Below are 13,432 nucleotides of genomic sequence, written 5' to 3'. Positions count from 1 at the left end.
TGTGAACATGGGAAAAAAATCATTTTACATTTTACTTAAGCCTTTACTACTTTTTACACATGCTTTGAACCCTTGGCTTGGATGACCAGCAGCGAGAAGTCATTCACCGTGGTTGGCCGCATGCGAGGAGTGGCTGTTGCTCGGGTTTCGGGGGGGCTGGACTGCTGTGTGATGAAGAGAACGGCACACGCACGGATTCGCCTCGGGACGAGGGTGGCGATGGGAGCGGCGGCGAAAATGTTACGTTTTTAGAGGGTAACTGTCTCCTGCTTTAGGCTGTTATTGCAATGTATATAATTGTAGGCCTCATTGTGAGGCAATTTTGGTGCCAGTGCAATTTCTTTTTGATGTGTAGGCCTTCATGAATAATTTCAAATTGCCTACATATCCATGGTTTGAGTCTGTGTTTGGCCTTTCAGTCCAAAAGTGTAATCTGGCCCCCCGAGGCCTTTAAAGGGCCCTCAGCTGAATTTGATTTGGGGGTTACCCCTCCCACCACCACTAGTGCTTCACTGTTATTGATTGAAATGTACATTGCATTAATAGGATGAATAAATCGGCGGAACCGATGCAACAACTCGAGACTGTGATCGCTCGTGATGGTTCGACAGGGACACATGTACGGCCGTGCATGTAGTCTGTTGACTGCCTTGAGATGAACTGCAGCCTTATGCTATTGTTGCTGCGACGTCAAAAATGTTGAAAGTTAACATAGAAAAAAAAAAAGAAGTAATAAAATTGTCTGGGTAATGGGGGCGGGACTAGATAAGCTTTGCTTCTCCCGCTGTCCCTTTCGGTCATTCGTATGAATGTAAATGCTGATGTGTGCAGATGTTGATTACTTGTCATGCCCGAAATAAACGATTCATTCATTCATTCATTCATTCATTCATTCAATTATAGTTGTGTTATGGTTCTGAGACTGTGGTACTTCTACCACCACTGGTACCCGAGCTTCCTCTTGAACCGCAAGAGGAAGCTGTACTGTATATACACTAAGAAATGTCTAATGTATAACACTCACATACATTGTTCTTAATGTGGTAAACGACTATTCTAGCTGCAAACGTCTGGTTTTTAATGGAATATGTACATAGGTGTATAGAGGCCCATTTCCAGCAACCATCTCTCCATTGTTCTAATGGTACATTGTGTTTGCTAATCATGTTAGAAGGCTGTTGGATTATTAGAAAACCCTTGAAAACCCTTGTGCAATTGTGTATGAAAACAGATTTGCTGGTTCTTTGACGAAAGCAAAGTTTGAAGGGCAAAATAAAATCATCATCTTTTTAATGTCTTGACTATATTTTCTATTCATTGTGCAACTCTTTTGATGTAAAAATGAAAAATGTACTTTTAATGGAAAACACAAGAAAATTGTATAGGTGACCCCAAACTTTTGAACGGTAGTGTGCCAGGCTATGTGAGCGGAGTGGAGCTGAGGAATTTTGACAGGAGTGCGTAGAAAATGAAACATAACAAAAAAATAAGAATGAATAAATTAAATATAACCAAATAACTGAACTGAATATCTAGATTTCTTTAATATCGGGGGCCCTTAAGCAGCTGTTTAGTTTGCTTATGCCTTGGGCCAGCTCTGATGAAAAGTATTGATCGCATTCCTGCTCCCCACAGGACTCAATTGATTTTCATTTTAGCGTCACCCACAGGGTTACCGTCATTTTTAACTACATGATTGTTCTCTAACATGACCACAGGCTGCAACAGAGATGAAACAGCACTTTGTACATGTCGGCACATAGATACATGCCCATGTTTACGCATGAAGATGCAATATCTTGTATGTAATGTCTTTTATTGAATCTCTGAATAGCTCACTGTGACAGTACTATTAATACCATTCTGTTGGCATTTCCGTCTTGATTCCGCAAATATATCCATTCCATTTTCAGAAAGACCAAAAAAAGACACCAGGACTTATGCATGCACAGTCCTGCGCCCAAATCTTCCTGAACCAGGCCCTCGTGTTGGAGGAGATGGCACTCGGCAGCAGACTGTTGTGTAGTGCTATTGCCAGCTTCAAAATGTTGCATAAGAGAGGTATAAATAAACTCGCTCTTCAGAACAGATGGCATTGTGGAACCCCTGCGAGTAAAATAGATACTAACACACACAAGCAGTTTTTTGGTGGATTCAAAATAATCTTAGTTTTGGAGAAAAACCTAGTAACTCTAAGATAAGCCATGTAACTAAAATAATAAAAAGTAAAAGTTTAGTTGCAATGCCTGAGCTTCTTTGTGCTGCTGAGAATACTTGAAGTCCACACCACTCTAGTCCACACAAAATGTCCAGTAGATTTAGCAACTTTGCTGAAATTTCAAGCTCATTGTTAGAGATTTTTGGACGCCCTACTGATGCCACATTAGTTTTGTAAGGTTTCAATTTAGTCTGTCTGTGAAGATTCAATAGTTAAAGCTCCCATAGAGAGGTCTACTTACATAGGTTTACTTGTTTTTATGGTCAAAAACCTCCTAGTTGCTGTAAACGAGCCGATCAAAATCTCTCCTCACTGAAGCTCTCGTCAGCCACACTGTTTCAGACCGAAATCTCACCACCAGAAGACAGAACTGTGTTACGATTGGCCAGCCACGAGAGCTTTCTTAACTGTCTTGTGATTGGCCTGGTACCTGGAAGTGGTGTAATTAGCACGTCAGCTCTCAGAAGTGCAGATCCCCCTCTGGAACGTTGGATGCACTGCTACTCATTATCAAAACATTGTTTTAACAATGTTTAAAAAATAGCTTTGTCACGACTCTTCGCCACAGTCCCTTTTACGACTTAGAGTCAGAAGACACTGTCACAAGTGAAACACCTACACAACGGACGTTTTTGTTCCTCTGCGGTTCAATGTACACAACTGGATGTCCACGGACTAGTGCCTGGAGCAGGAGGATCTGCTGTTCAGGAGATGGGATCCTTACGTCACGATTCCAGGCTTTTTCAGACGGCTTGCAGAGCCCGAGAATACAATAAAACCCAGCGTTCTCAGCAGTGGCTGAACTGTTTTTCTTCGAAACTTTAGGGCTTCATAAACGAGGTAATGCCGCAGATACACACCAAAAAACAGCTATTATATTCTTGGCTGCACAGTGCAGCACAGAGTTCTACACAAACTTCCAGCCTCAGAGGATTTATGTGTCAAGTGGATACATTTTATATATGACGACAATGTGCCTGCTAGATTCGGCAAATTTTCCAAATGCTAACTGCTGTTAGCTGCCTGAGCCTCAGTGACGCTGACGTAGTTTCCTGTGTCTCATTTGCATTTAAAGAGACAGGCACTCAAAACCGAGCGTTCTGAACAGGGCTGCTTTGGCAGGGTGATTGAACTGCTGTGGTGCTTCATCCTCAAGGTATTTTGACCAAAGCATGTCACAGACATGTTCATTAGGACACCAGGGAACTAGGTTAACTTGGAGAAATAGGGTATCACATGAGTCCTTTAAAAAACATTGGTCCAAAGCCAGAATTACTTGCTGACACCTGCCCTTTGGCGTAGCCTTCAACTCAGAGCAAAATCTGCTTTTGCTTACCTTAAAAAGTGTGACCCGTGTGTCTGTGTGAAAGTGAGTGATCATACCTCTGAGTGTGTGACGGGCACAGCACTGATACCAGCGTTGACTGCAGTCCAGGAGCGAGCAGTGAGCACACAGGCAAACAGAGGATACAGCTCTCCAGCTCCCAGTCTGCGGCTGTAACGCTCCACCTTGGGCATGTCACCATTGATAAGAGCCTGCCACAGTTGACAGTAGTCCAACCTGAAGTCTGGTTGTAGGATCTGGAAGACAGTGGGAGAACTGGTGATCAGGTCAATTCTTAATAGAATTTCTGCTTTTACTAATAATTAATCATATTTGTCTTTCTTGCCTTTGTTCCCATAATATCACATTTTCTTTCTTATAAATTATAGAGCACAGACTATGAATCTGCTATCACTAGCGTGGGCAAAAGGGATGTATATAAATAACCTGTTAAAAGGTTTAATGAAGTGTTATTATTTCTTAATAATGCACATATTGACATTTTGATCTAATGGTAAAAAAAAAACATAGTAGTAGTAATATAATATACAAGTTTGCTGCTTCTCTGTTTACATTTTTTTTTCCTCTTAAGTCACAGTATTTAATAGCCAAAAAACCTACATAATGTGTAATATTCTGCTGGTGATATTACTGGAAATGACAGTGTACATGGGTGTACATGTATGTGTGTGTGTGTGTGTATGTGTGTGTGTGTGTGTAAGTGGATGCGACTTCAAAATGACAGCTGAGATTTGAAGTCATTAGGAGCAAAATGGTGCTTTTATGTTTGCGTGCATGTGCGCGCGCATGCATGTGTACGTGTGTGTCAAAGATGAAGGAGTAGCATATTTATTACTACATTCTCTTTATGAATACGGGAACAGGCAATCACCAAATTCATGTCAGACCTGTGGGTGTTTGTGAAAGCAGGTGTGTTATTCAGAAAGTGTGTGTTCTTGTATGTGTTGCCTCTTTAGGACCTTTTCTGGACCAGTAGTCCTCATGGAGACCAAAACCTGGTCTTAGCAACCTCATTTCTGTTAGGGAATTGTGGTTGGGTTAAGGTTATGGTTGGGCATTGACGGGATATGGTTCAGGTTAGGGATAATGCTTTGTTGAGGTTGTTGAAATGACTGGGAATCAGTGCAGTGTCCTAAAAAGAATAGCTGTGCTAACCTGTGTGTGTGTTTACACAACATGAGCACACATACAGTTATATGTGCCTTAATAATTAAGGCTGAGGTGAACCAATCCAAACACAGCACACTGCACTCTGCTAAGAACAACATCAAATGGGCTGTTTATCAAAAAGCTTTTATCGTGCTGTGGCTCTAATGAAAACGTGTGTGTCCGTCTCTAACAATGTGTGTGTGGTTGCCATGTTTTTTTTTGTTTTTTTACGCGCATCTTGATTGTTTGTTTGCAGCTCCACCTTTACACTCAAGGCCTCCGGCAGCAACATGAAAAATGGGTTGCAATATGAGAACAAATGGTATTTTCTTTATGTCTGGCAGGCTGGAGATCTCCCACCTGATACAGGCCGTGATCAAGCAGGACAATCTCTGTCTTCTTGTGCCGAGGACACTTTCGGACCAACACGTTGCCCGGGTGTGGGTCACAATGGACAAAGCCGTGGACGAAGATCATCTCACTGTACATCTTACCCAGATTCTCTGAGATCTGTTGACAATACAACACAAAAGTCTCAATAGATTTCAAACTAATCAAATGCAATTCACATGCATATCTTGATACTAATGCACAATACAGCATTCAATAATGGGAACAAAAAGAAGATTAAGCTAATAACATCCCATTTTTTGCCACCCCCCCCCCTTCTAAAAACTGCAGATTCGTAGATACATTAATGACTTTTTCTCTCTCCTCTGACTTGTCGAACAGAAGCACTGATGTGAGATTTATTCGGCCCCTTCGACAGGATTAAAGTCGTACATCCGAATAAGAGGAAGTAAATGATTGACTCTTAAGTGCCCTCTGTCAACAAGCATATTATTACATTCGTGGTATCTCCTCTTTGAGCTTTGACTGACACTTTTAATTCTTTTAATTGTGTCATTCCACTGCACACTCTTCATTTGCAGTGGTGTAATAAAGCCTCGCACAAGAACTGTGTCATTGCACCACCTAATGCTTATCTCAATAAATCGACCCTTATTACGGAGCACAGTGGATGGAATGCACATAAAATGATTTTTTTTTTTTTGTCAATTTGCTGAAAATGTTCTCAACTTTGAAAATGATTTAGAGGGACACACAGTCATACAAAGGTGTGTGTGTGTGTGTGACAACCACATGGAGCTGTAGTCAATATTATATTAGTTTGTGTAAGCTGTGAGGCAGCATGCATGTGTAGAGAATCAGGCATCACCTCATTGACATTGATGCCGTGTTTCTTCATGTAGTCTCTGTCGTTGACCTCTCCGCCCTCAGCAAACTCCATGGTCAGGATCCTCTTTGTAGAAAGATCCCAGTGGATCATGGGCACCTTAAGGCAGTAAGGGGCAAAGGATATATTTGTTAACAAATATATATAAATACACATATATATCTGTATGTATATATATATATATATATAAATATATAAATATATATATATATATATATAAATATATATACATATATATACATATATATACATATATTGTAAATATATACATAATATATATATATTGTAAATATATACATTTTTCCACACACGCATATATATATACATATATCTACATATATATGCATTTACAAATTTATACACACATATATATGGATATACATATATATACACATATACATATACACACATATACATATATACACACATATAAATATATATACACACACACGTACATAATATATACACATATACATACACACTTATATACACATATGTATACTTTGATGGCATGTCCATTTAAAACTGGCTGGCATTGCTTCTAAAACAGTAATCGTATGTAGTGGTAGGTTTAGGAGAAAGGCTTTAATGGAATTGGATTGTTTTGATAATGGGCTGCAAATAAGACAGTCGTGGTGGATGCAAAGTGCCATACTAACTTATTTCCTACTGAGATGAACAAGGAAATGCACTGTGGGTGAAAGCTTTGAATATGAAGAAGGCAATAAAGTGTTCCCACGTTTGTTTGACAGAAAATCAACCTACAGAAGATTATCCAGTACCAGAGACGTGTCCACACGCCAGCAGCCACAGGTAAAACCACAACTAATTCTGATTAAGTGTTGTAAGTGCTCAGAGTTGGTGTGTAATTAAACTAATTAAAATGAACTCCTAGTTTCATTTAATTTGTGACAGCACAAAATAATAAAAAATATCCTCATACGTTATACGTGGCGACTTCCTCGTGTCATGCTCCCACTCCCAATAGTTATGTTTGTCAGATGAAGAGAGCAGACTCACTCTGTTCACAGATATGCGGAGGAAACGCCACACATTAACAGGAAGGTCATTTTCTGATTTACATTTTAGATTCAGGTCTTTTTTACACACTTGGTTCCATTCTACCATCAAAAGAAACTCAGACCAGTCAGTTGTATATGTAGTTCGATACTACTTCAGGTTTGCTTTGCCTTTTACAACTGTATTTTAGCCCTTTGGCTTTTGCCAGAGAACGATAACATGTCATTGAACCAGGAGGCTAGATGATCGTGCAATGCCTGCTGCTCATGGACAAAGAATGGTTTTGTCCGCAAAAAAAACCCCAAGTCACATCAAAGGGCAAATGCGTTTCTACGGCACAAAAAAACCACTAAAGTTTTCCTCCAATTTGCAGTCCAAACTGAACGCAAAGGGCTTCATTAGGACCTCACTTCAGGGCTATGCCAAAGTAAAAAAAAAAAACAGAGAGGAAAAAAAACAAGGAAAACACATCAATAGTACTTTGCCACACAGCATGCTGCAGAATAAGAAAAAAAGGGGAGAATCTCTTTCTCCCCCTTTCTCTCTGTCTCGCCAAATGTAATCAAACTACTTTACCTGGGATGACACAGATTTTATGCTCATGAAATATGAGTAACTGGGGTTTTACTGAATGTATTGACAGGCATTTGAACAGGATTATGTGTCATAAAGTTAGAATTTGCATCTTTCTCTGTCACATACCAACTCAACACAATGTAAAGTAAAAAGCAGCAAGAGACAGAAATAATGAGAAAAGTGGGGAAGTTTCAGTGCTGTGGATTTAACCATCGAACAAAGACAGGCAGCAAGGGGAAAAAAAAAAAAAGCTATAATTCCCATTCACAGGGGCAAGTACAATTTGCAGAGACATATTAAAAAAATAAAAAAGCACAGAAGAAAATTAAATGATGATGGACATGAAGTCGAACTCTGTCTGGTTAAAGTAGTATGATTCGCATTATTCTGTTCAACCTGCTCTGCGACAGAAGACGCTGTCGTACTAGTCAAAATGTCCGACCTCTATTAACTGCATTGCCTACAATTTTAAATATGTGGGCCTCAAATTATAACAGACTGTCTGAGAATATCTCCAGCTTGTTTATCAGAGCATACCAACAGGAAAATGCATTCTCATTGTAAACTCCATAAGCCAAACTGAAAAAAAAATGCCACATTCTAAAATGTGTGTCCTTACCTTGAGGAAAGGGTAGTGGGCCAACATGCTGGCCACCTTCTCTGCATTGCGTCCCTCATTAAGGAAGTCCAGCTCCAGCGGCATGTTCTTCTTGGCCTCTTCCACCAACCACATGAAGGCAAAGTCTGGGAAGAGCCAGTGAACGGCCCTGACCAATACCTTCGAAAAACAAAAGACAAAACAGACGTATGGAAATATAATAAACACTATTCACGACAACATATTCTTACTAGGAGTTTCCTCTCTCCCACACGGCATCAGTTATTGGTAGAATTCATGTAAAAAATCACGATTCTTATCTTCGAAGATTCTAAATCTAAATTCTAAAATGTATAAGCTTATTGATCTCTTCTTCACGGTTGCCCCCAGAGCCGTGAAGAAGAGGTTGTAACTGCAGAGGTTTACTCTATTTAGTTTGGGCATGTCATTTTCGAGCAGGGACTCCAAAAAGAGGGTCAGGGAAGAAGTGGCTAAAGGTCCCATATTATATACTATTTTTATAAGTTAAACTAGTTCCCTGGTGTCCTAATGAACATGTCTGTGACATGCTTTGGTCAAAATACCATAAGGATGAAGCACCACAGCAGTTCAATCAACCTGCCAAAACAGCCCTGTTCAGAACGCTCTGTTTTGTAGTATCGCTTTAAAAAAAAGTAAAACAAAACTTATCAGCCACAGAGGCTACTGGGAGCTAACAGCAGTTAGCATTTGGAAAAGTGGTTATTTGCAGGCTCCAGCAGGCCATTATATATAACATGTATCCACTGGAAAGATAAATCCTCTGAGGCTGGAAGTTTGTGTAGGACTCTGTGCTGCAGTGTGGAGCCAAGAATAGAACTTTTCGCAGACTTCCGGTTTTCGGATACCGTTGCCCTCGCCAGCACTCTTACGTGTTATACAGAAAAAGCGGAGTTCCGAGAGACAACAATTCCAGGAATTTAGCGCATTGTGACGTCCCAATGAGGTGTTTCATCTCCTGTACTTAGACTGTGGAGGACCACAAAAACATGAGTGAGTCATCTTTTTTCACACTTTGCTGACTGATTGGACCTCCAGAGTCCCAAATATAAGGATTTAAATGATTAAAAAGTTGATTTTGCATAATATGCAAAGTGTTTCACTGACTCTTTGTGAAAAGCTAGATTTGGATGTGCACAGGAAACAAAATCGTCAACATATTTTTGCCTCTGATGCTTCGGTGTCAACAGCTCCAACTTTAGGGCAGGTTGGAGAGAGTCAATGTCAATTTACCTTTCAGATTTCCAGGGAACCCATTCCAAGTCTGATGGTTTGACTTCTGTTTGAATAAATTCAGCTGTCTTCACTAGTCTGGTAACATTACAGCTTACATTTTACAGATCTGCAAATGTTGTCCACTTTCACTTCTGGCCCTTATGTCCACAAAACTAGTGTCATTTTATTTTGAACATCTCAACCCAGTCGGAGGTCAATAATTGTCTTGTTTTGTTCTCATTTGTCACTTTTCAGCGTGTGTGTGTGTGTTAAAATCAGCTGTTTGACACCAGTAAATCATCTTTCTGTGCCTCACAGCAGCACAGTATCAAGGAGAGCTTAACAGACACAAACTCACCTCCATCACCAGTATGTCCTTGGAGCTTTGTCTCTGGACTTTGGGGTGTTGGACCTTGACAGCCACTGTCCTCCCATCATGAAGCACTGCCTTGTGGACCTGGGCTAAGGAGGCTGTACCCTGAGGCGTCTCCTCAAAGGAGACAAATAACTCGGACAGCTGCAGGACAGAGATAGGGATGAGGAAGAAAGGAGTGAGAGAGAGAGCAGAGGATAAATAAGGTATAGATAATGATAAAGGAGACAAGGGAGGAAAGGGCGGAGCATGGGGGGGGTGTGATCATCAATTTGATCATCTCTTTTTTACAAGCTGCTGGATAAATTACAACTGAAGGAAGCTGGACAAATCACAGGCAGAGGACATGTAGAGATACAGCTAATTCGATTGTGTCAAGTAAATGATTTGTAATCAATGACAAAATCAATCCCCAAATATTTTGAGTATTATTTTAATACATAAAAAAGTCTGAATTCATCTTGAACTGATAGGAAGCAACTGGAGACAGGAAGTAAAACTATATGAATGAATAAAAATCAAAACAAGAAGGGATGACTGATTACCATTAGGGCACAGGAGGCAGGATTATTTGTCATTATTGATAAATAACTCCACAATAACCTTTCAGCATGATGTAAATAAAGTAACCTAAGAGAGCACCAAACTTCTGCACTTCCTCTGGACTCTGTTTACGACTGCAGCTTCTGACCAATCGCATGGATACAGGTCCAGCAATTACTGCCTACTCTGAAAAGAAACCAGACAAATGAAATGTCCTTCTGTCTCATCTGATGAGGAGCTCAGGACAGATGGCTTATTTTAATAAACTAGGGATGAAACTCAACAGCTGACTTTTTTTCCCCCAGTGATCCTGCAGACTGCAGCTCTTTCATAGTGCTGACCATAAATCAGTCAGAATACAGAAATGCATTATATAATGGTAACATGACTGAGATTTAAAGACTCAATAACCAAAATGTCTTCCATGGTGGATGGTGGATGGTGGATTCCCCCCGTCCAGTTTGACCTCTTTGTTGAATGCAATCTTGTTAGGCGGCGGCAGATAGCGCTAAACCAATTCTGGTGACAGAGGATGATGTTAAGACGGTTTCAATGATCATTAAGCTGAGAAGGCAGAGGCTCCGAATGGGATCAAAGGAGCCGTTTTAAAAGAGTGTCAGGATCAATGGAGTCCTGTGCTGCTGAGTCATTACATACAAGCTAAACAGTGTCTTTTACAGACCTATTAAGTCGGCCAATACTTCTCGTCCTTCTTACGCTGCTAATATGTGGAACACTTGGTGGTCTTATTAAACTGTGCCACTGACACTCTGTTGTTGAAAGAGAAATACTGAGATAGAAATAATCACTTTTGACTCGAGAGCATGTTAGTAAGCTCTACTAGCACATGATTGTTTTAAAGGGGACATAATACCCTATCTATCGGTCTGTGACATGTTTTGGTCAAAATACCACAGCAGGATGAAGCACCACAGCAGGTTTAGTAGCATCTCTTTAGGTCCAACTTAAAAAAAAAGTAAAACGAAACTTACGGGACAGGAAATTATATCAGCCACAGAGGCTGCTGGGAGCTAACAGCAGTAAGCATTTGGAAAAGTGATCATTTGCAGGCTCTAGCAGGCACAATGCCGTTATGTATAACATGCATTTCGGATACCGTTGCCCTCATCACAACAATTCCAGGAATTTAGCGCATTGTGACGTCCCAATAAGTGCGGAAGTCAACATTGCGTGTTTCATCTTCTATACTTAGACTGAAGAGGACTACAAAAACATGAGTCATCTTTTTTCACACTTTGCCGACTGATAGGGTCTCCAGAGTCCGAAATATAAGGATTTAAATGATTATAAAGTTGATTTTGAATAATATGTCCCCTTTCAACCACTGACAGTAAAGTATAAGAATAAACCCACATGCTACATAACATATAGTGCATATTTAAGGGCAACCTTCACAGATTTGGTGATTATGTGGTTACAAATAGTGATTTTACAATTATAAAAACAAACAATTATTTGTCAAGCTCTACTAAATAATAAATGATTGCTTGTCCTGTCCTTTGAACAAAAGGATCGCTTAATTTACAAAGCTGTTAAAATCCTCTATTTATCATTGGAAAAAGCCCTGTAAAGCAGAGGATGGATACCTGCGTGGTGAATTTATATATCAGGTTTTAAGGATATGATGTAATTTAAAAATGACAAGTGATAATATGATAATGAAGGGATTTAATTTAGTCTTTAAGACATGGGTGCAGAGTATTAGAATGAATCCTCCTGTGTCTCCTTTCTTATTCCTACCAGGAGGCCAAGTAACATTGTGCTTAATTCAGGGGGATGGATGTAATTACACAGGGCAGACCAATAACTTCCTTTTGTGCTGTAAGAGTAATTTCCTTGTACAAAATATTATCAAATGAAGAAAATGGAAACTGAATTTGATGACGGCCAAAAACAGAAGGCAGCGTTTCTACTGTTGCTATGATAGTGAATATTGGTTGGTCTCCATCAGCTTACTTTTAAGCATGTTTTCAATATCCAAAGAAAACATCTAAAGGAAAGCAGAGGTGGAAACAAGGTGTACGGGGGATGTATGTGGCTAGGGTCAAATTAGAGTGTCCAATTACAAGTAAACAATGAGGACTGGGTATCTTGCTCTGGGTTAGTTACCCTAGCATTTGACCTGTCGGGAATGCAAACCGGTAAACATCAGGTTAGAAGCCCAATCCCCATTAAACATTTACTACACTGATGAATTTAATGTTAATCATAATGGGAACATAGCTTATGTCATTACAATAGAGACTCTTTTGTTTGGGCTTCTCCTTTTCCTCAACAAAAACTCAAATTTCTGTTTCTATCACAGTACGGTGTGGTTTGGTACAGTATGGCACAGTTTGGAATGGTAAAGCCCTGGATCGCGTTTCGATTGAGAACTTTACTTTGAAGGCGGGGTGTGGGCTGTGGCCGTGACAGTGAGATAAATACCGTCACGTCAACGTACGATCGCATCGAACGCGACGCAACAGACAACAACGGAAGACATCCAGCAGTTCTTTTTGTGTTTTTGGCCGTTTAACACCGTGAAACGTCAAGCTGTGGGTGTTGAAGACACACCAGTCACTATGGAGTGACGTATTTCTGTTGCAATCAGCTGACTGTCGTGGATCCGGTCCACCCTGACCATACTGTACTACTCGTACCCGAAGGGAAGAGTGCCAAAAATGGAATTGTTGGAGCTGGTTATTTCAGTTCCAATACTAATGGAAATGTGACTAAACACAGTCTCAAGGTTTCACGCAACTACTGTAAAGATGGTGTTACTGCTTTGCTTTTTTTTTTTTTACGTAATCTGCCTTCCGTACAAATTTCTCTCACACTGAGCCTCTCCTCGTGTCCACTTTAAGAAGAGGTAGTCCTTCATTAGCATCCAATTTGCTCTGTGGACACAGGCACGCACGCACACACACACACAGATTAATTAGTGTGTTAGTTTGAAGGTTAAAGAGGCTTCCCAAGAGACCTGGAGTCATTACAAAAGACTTATTGTACGCTCAGGAACCGCCACAGCATCCCGAGGCGGCTCGGCCTCATTGATACAAACCTGTTTACAGGAAAATAAAACAGCATACACTGTACAACACATAGCTTCTGTTTCA

At 40.2% G+C, this 13,432-nt stretch overlaps 1 protein-coding gene across 1 annotated transcript in view; it reads right to left on the bottom strand.

Moving 5' to 3' along the window:
* The window catches only part of adck1 (aarF domain containing kinase 1), a gene marked incomplete at both ends in the record, with an annotated part of 62,434 nt that overhangs the window by 10,920 nt on the left and 38,082 nt on the right, over window positions 1-13,432 (bottom strand). The window contains 5 exons of the mRNA XM_083907506.1: window positions 3,602-3,799; window positions 5,073-5,222; window positions 5,932-6,048; window positions 8,165-8,323; window positions 9,756-9,914. Of these exons, the coding sequence (XP_083763632.1) occupies window positions 3,602-3,799; window positions 5,073-5,222; window positions 5,932-6,048; window positions 8,165-8,323; window positions 9,756-9,914 (783 nt within the window). The remainder of the gene's footprint in view (window positions 1-3,601; window positions 3,800-5,072; window positions 5,223-5,931; window positions 6,049-8,164; window positions 8,324-9,755; window positions 9,915-13,432) is intronic.

This window comes from Microchirus variegatus (assembly GCF_963457635.1).
Source record: "Microchirus variegatus genome assembly, chromosome: 21".
Classification (NCBI taxonomy): domain Eukaryota; kingdom Metazoa; phylum Chordata; class Actinopteri; order Pleuronectiformes; family Soleidae; genus Microchirus; species Microchirus variegatus.
The sequence above is the reverse complement of the archived record's forward strand: the minus strand, read 5'-3'. Positions and strand labels throughout refer to the sequence as shown.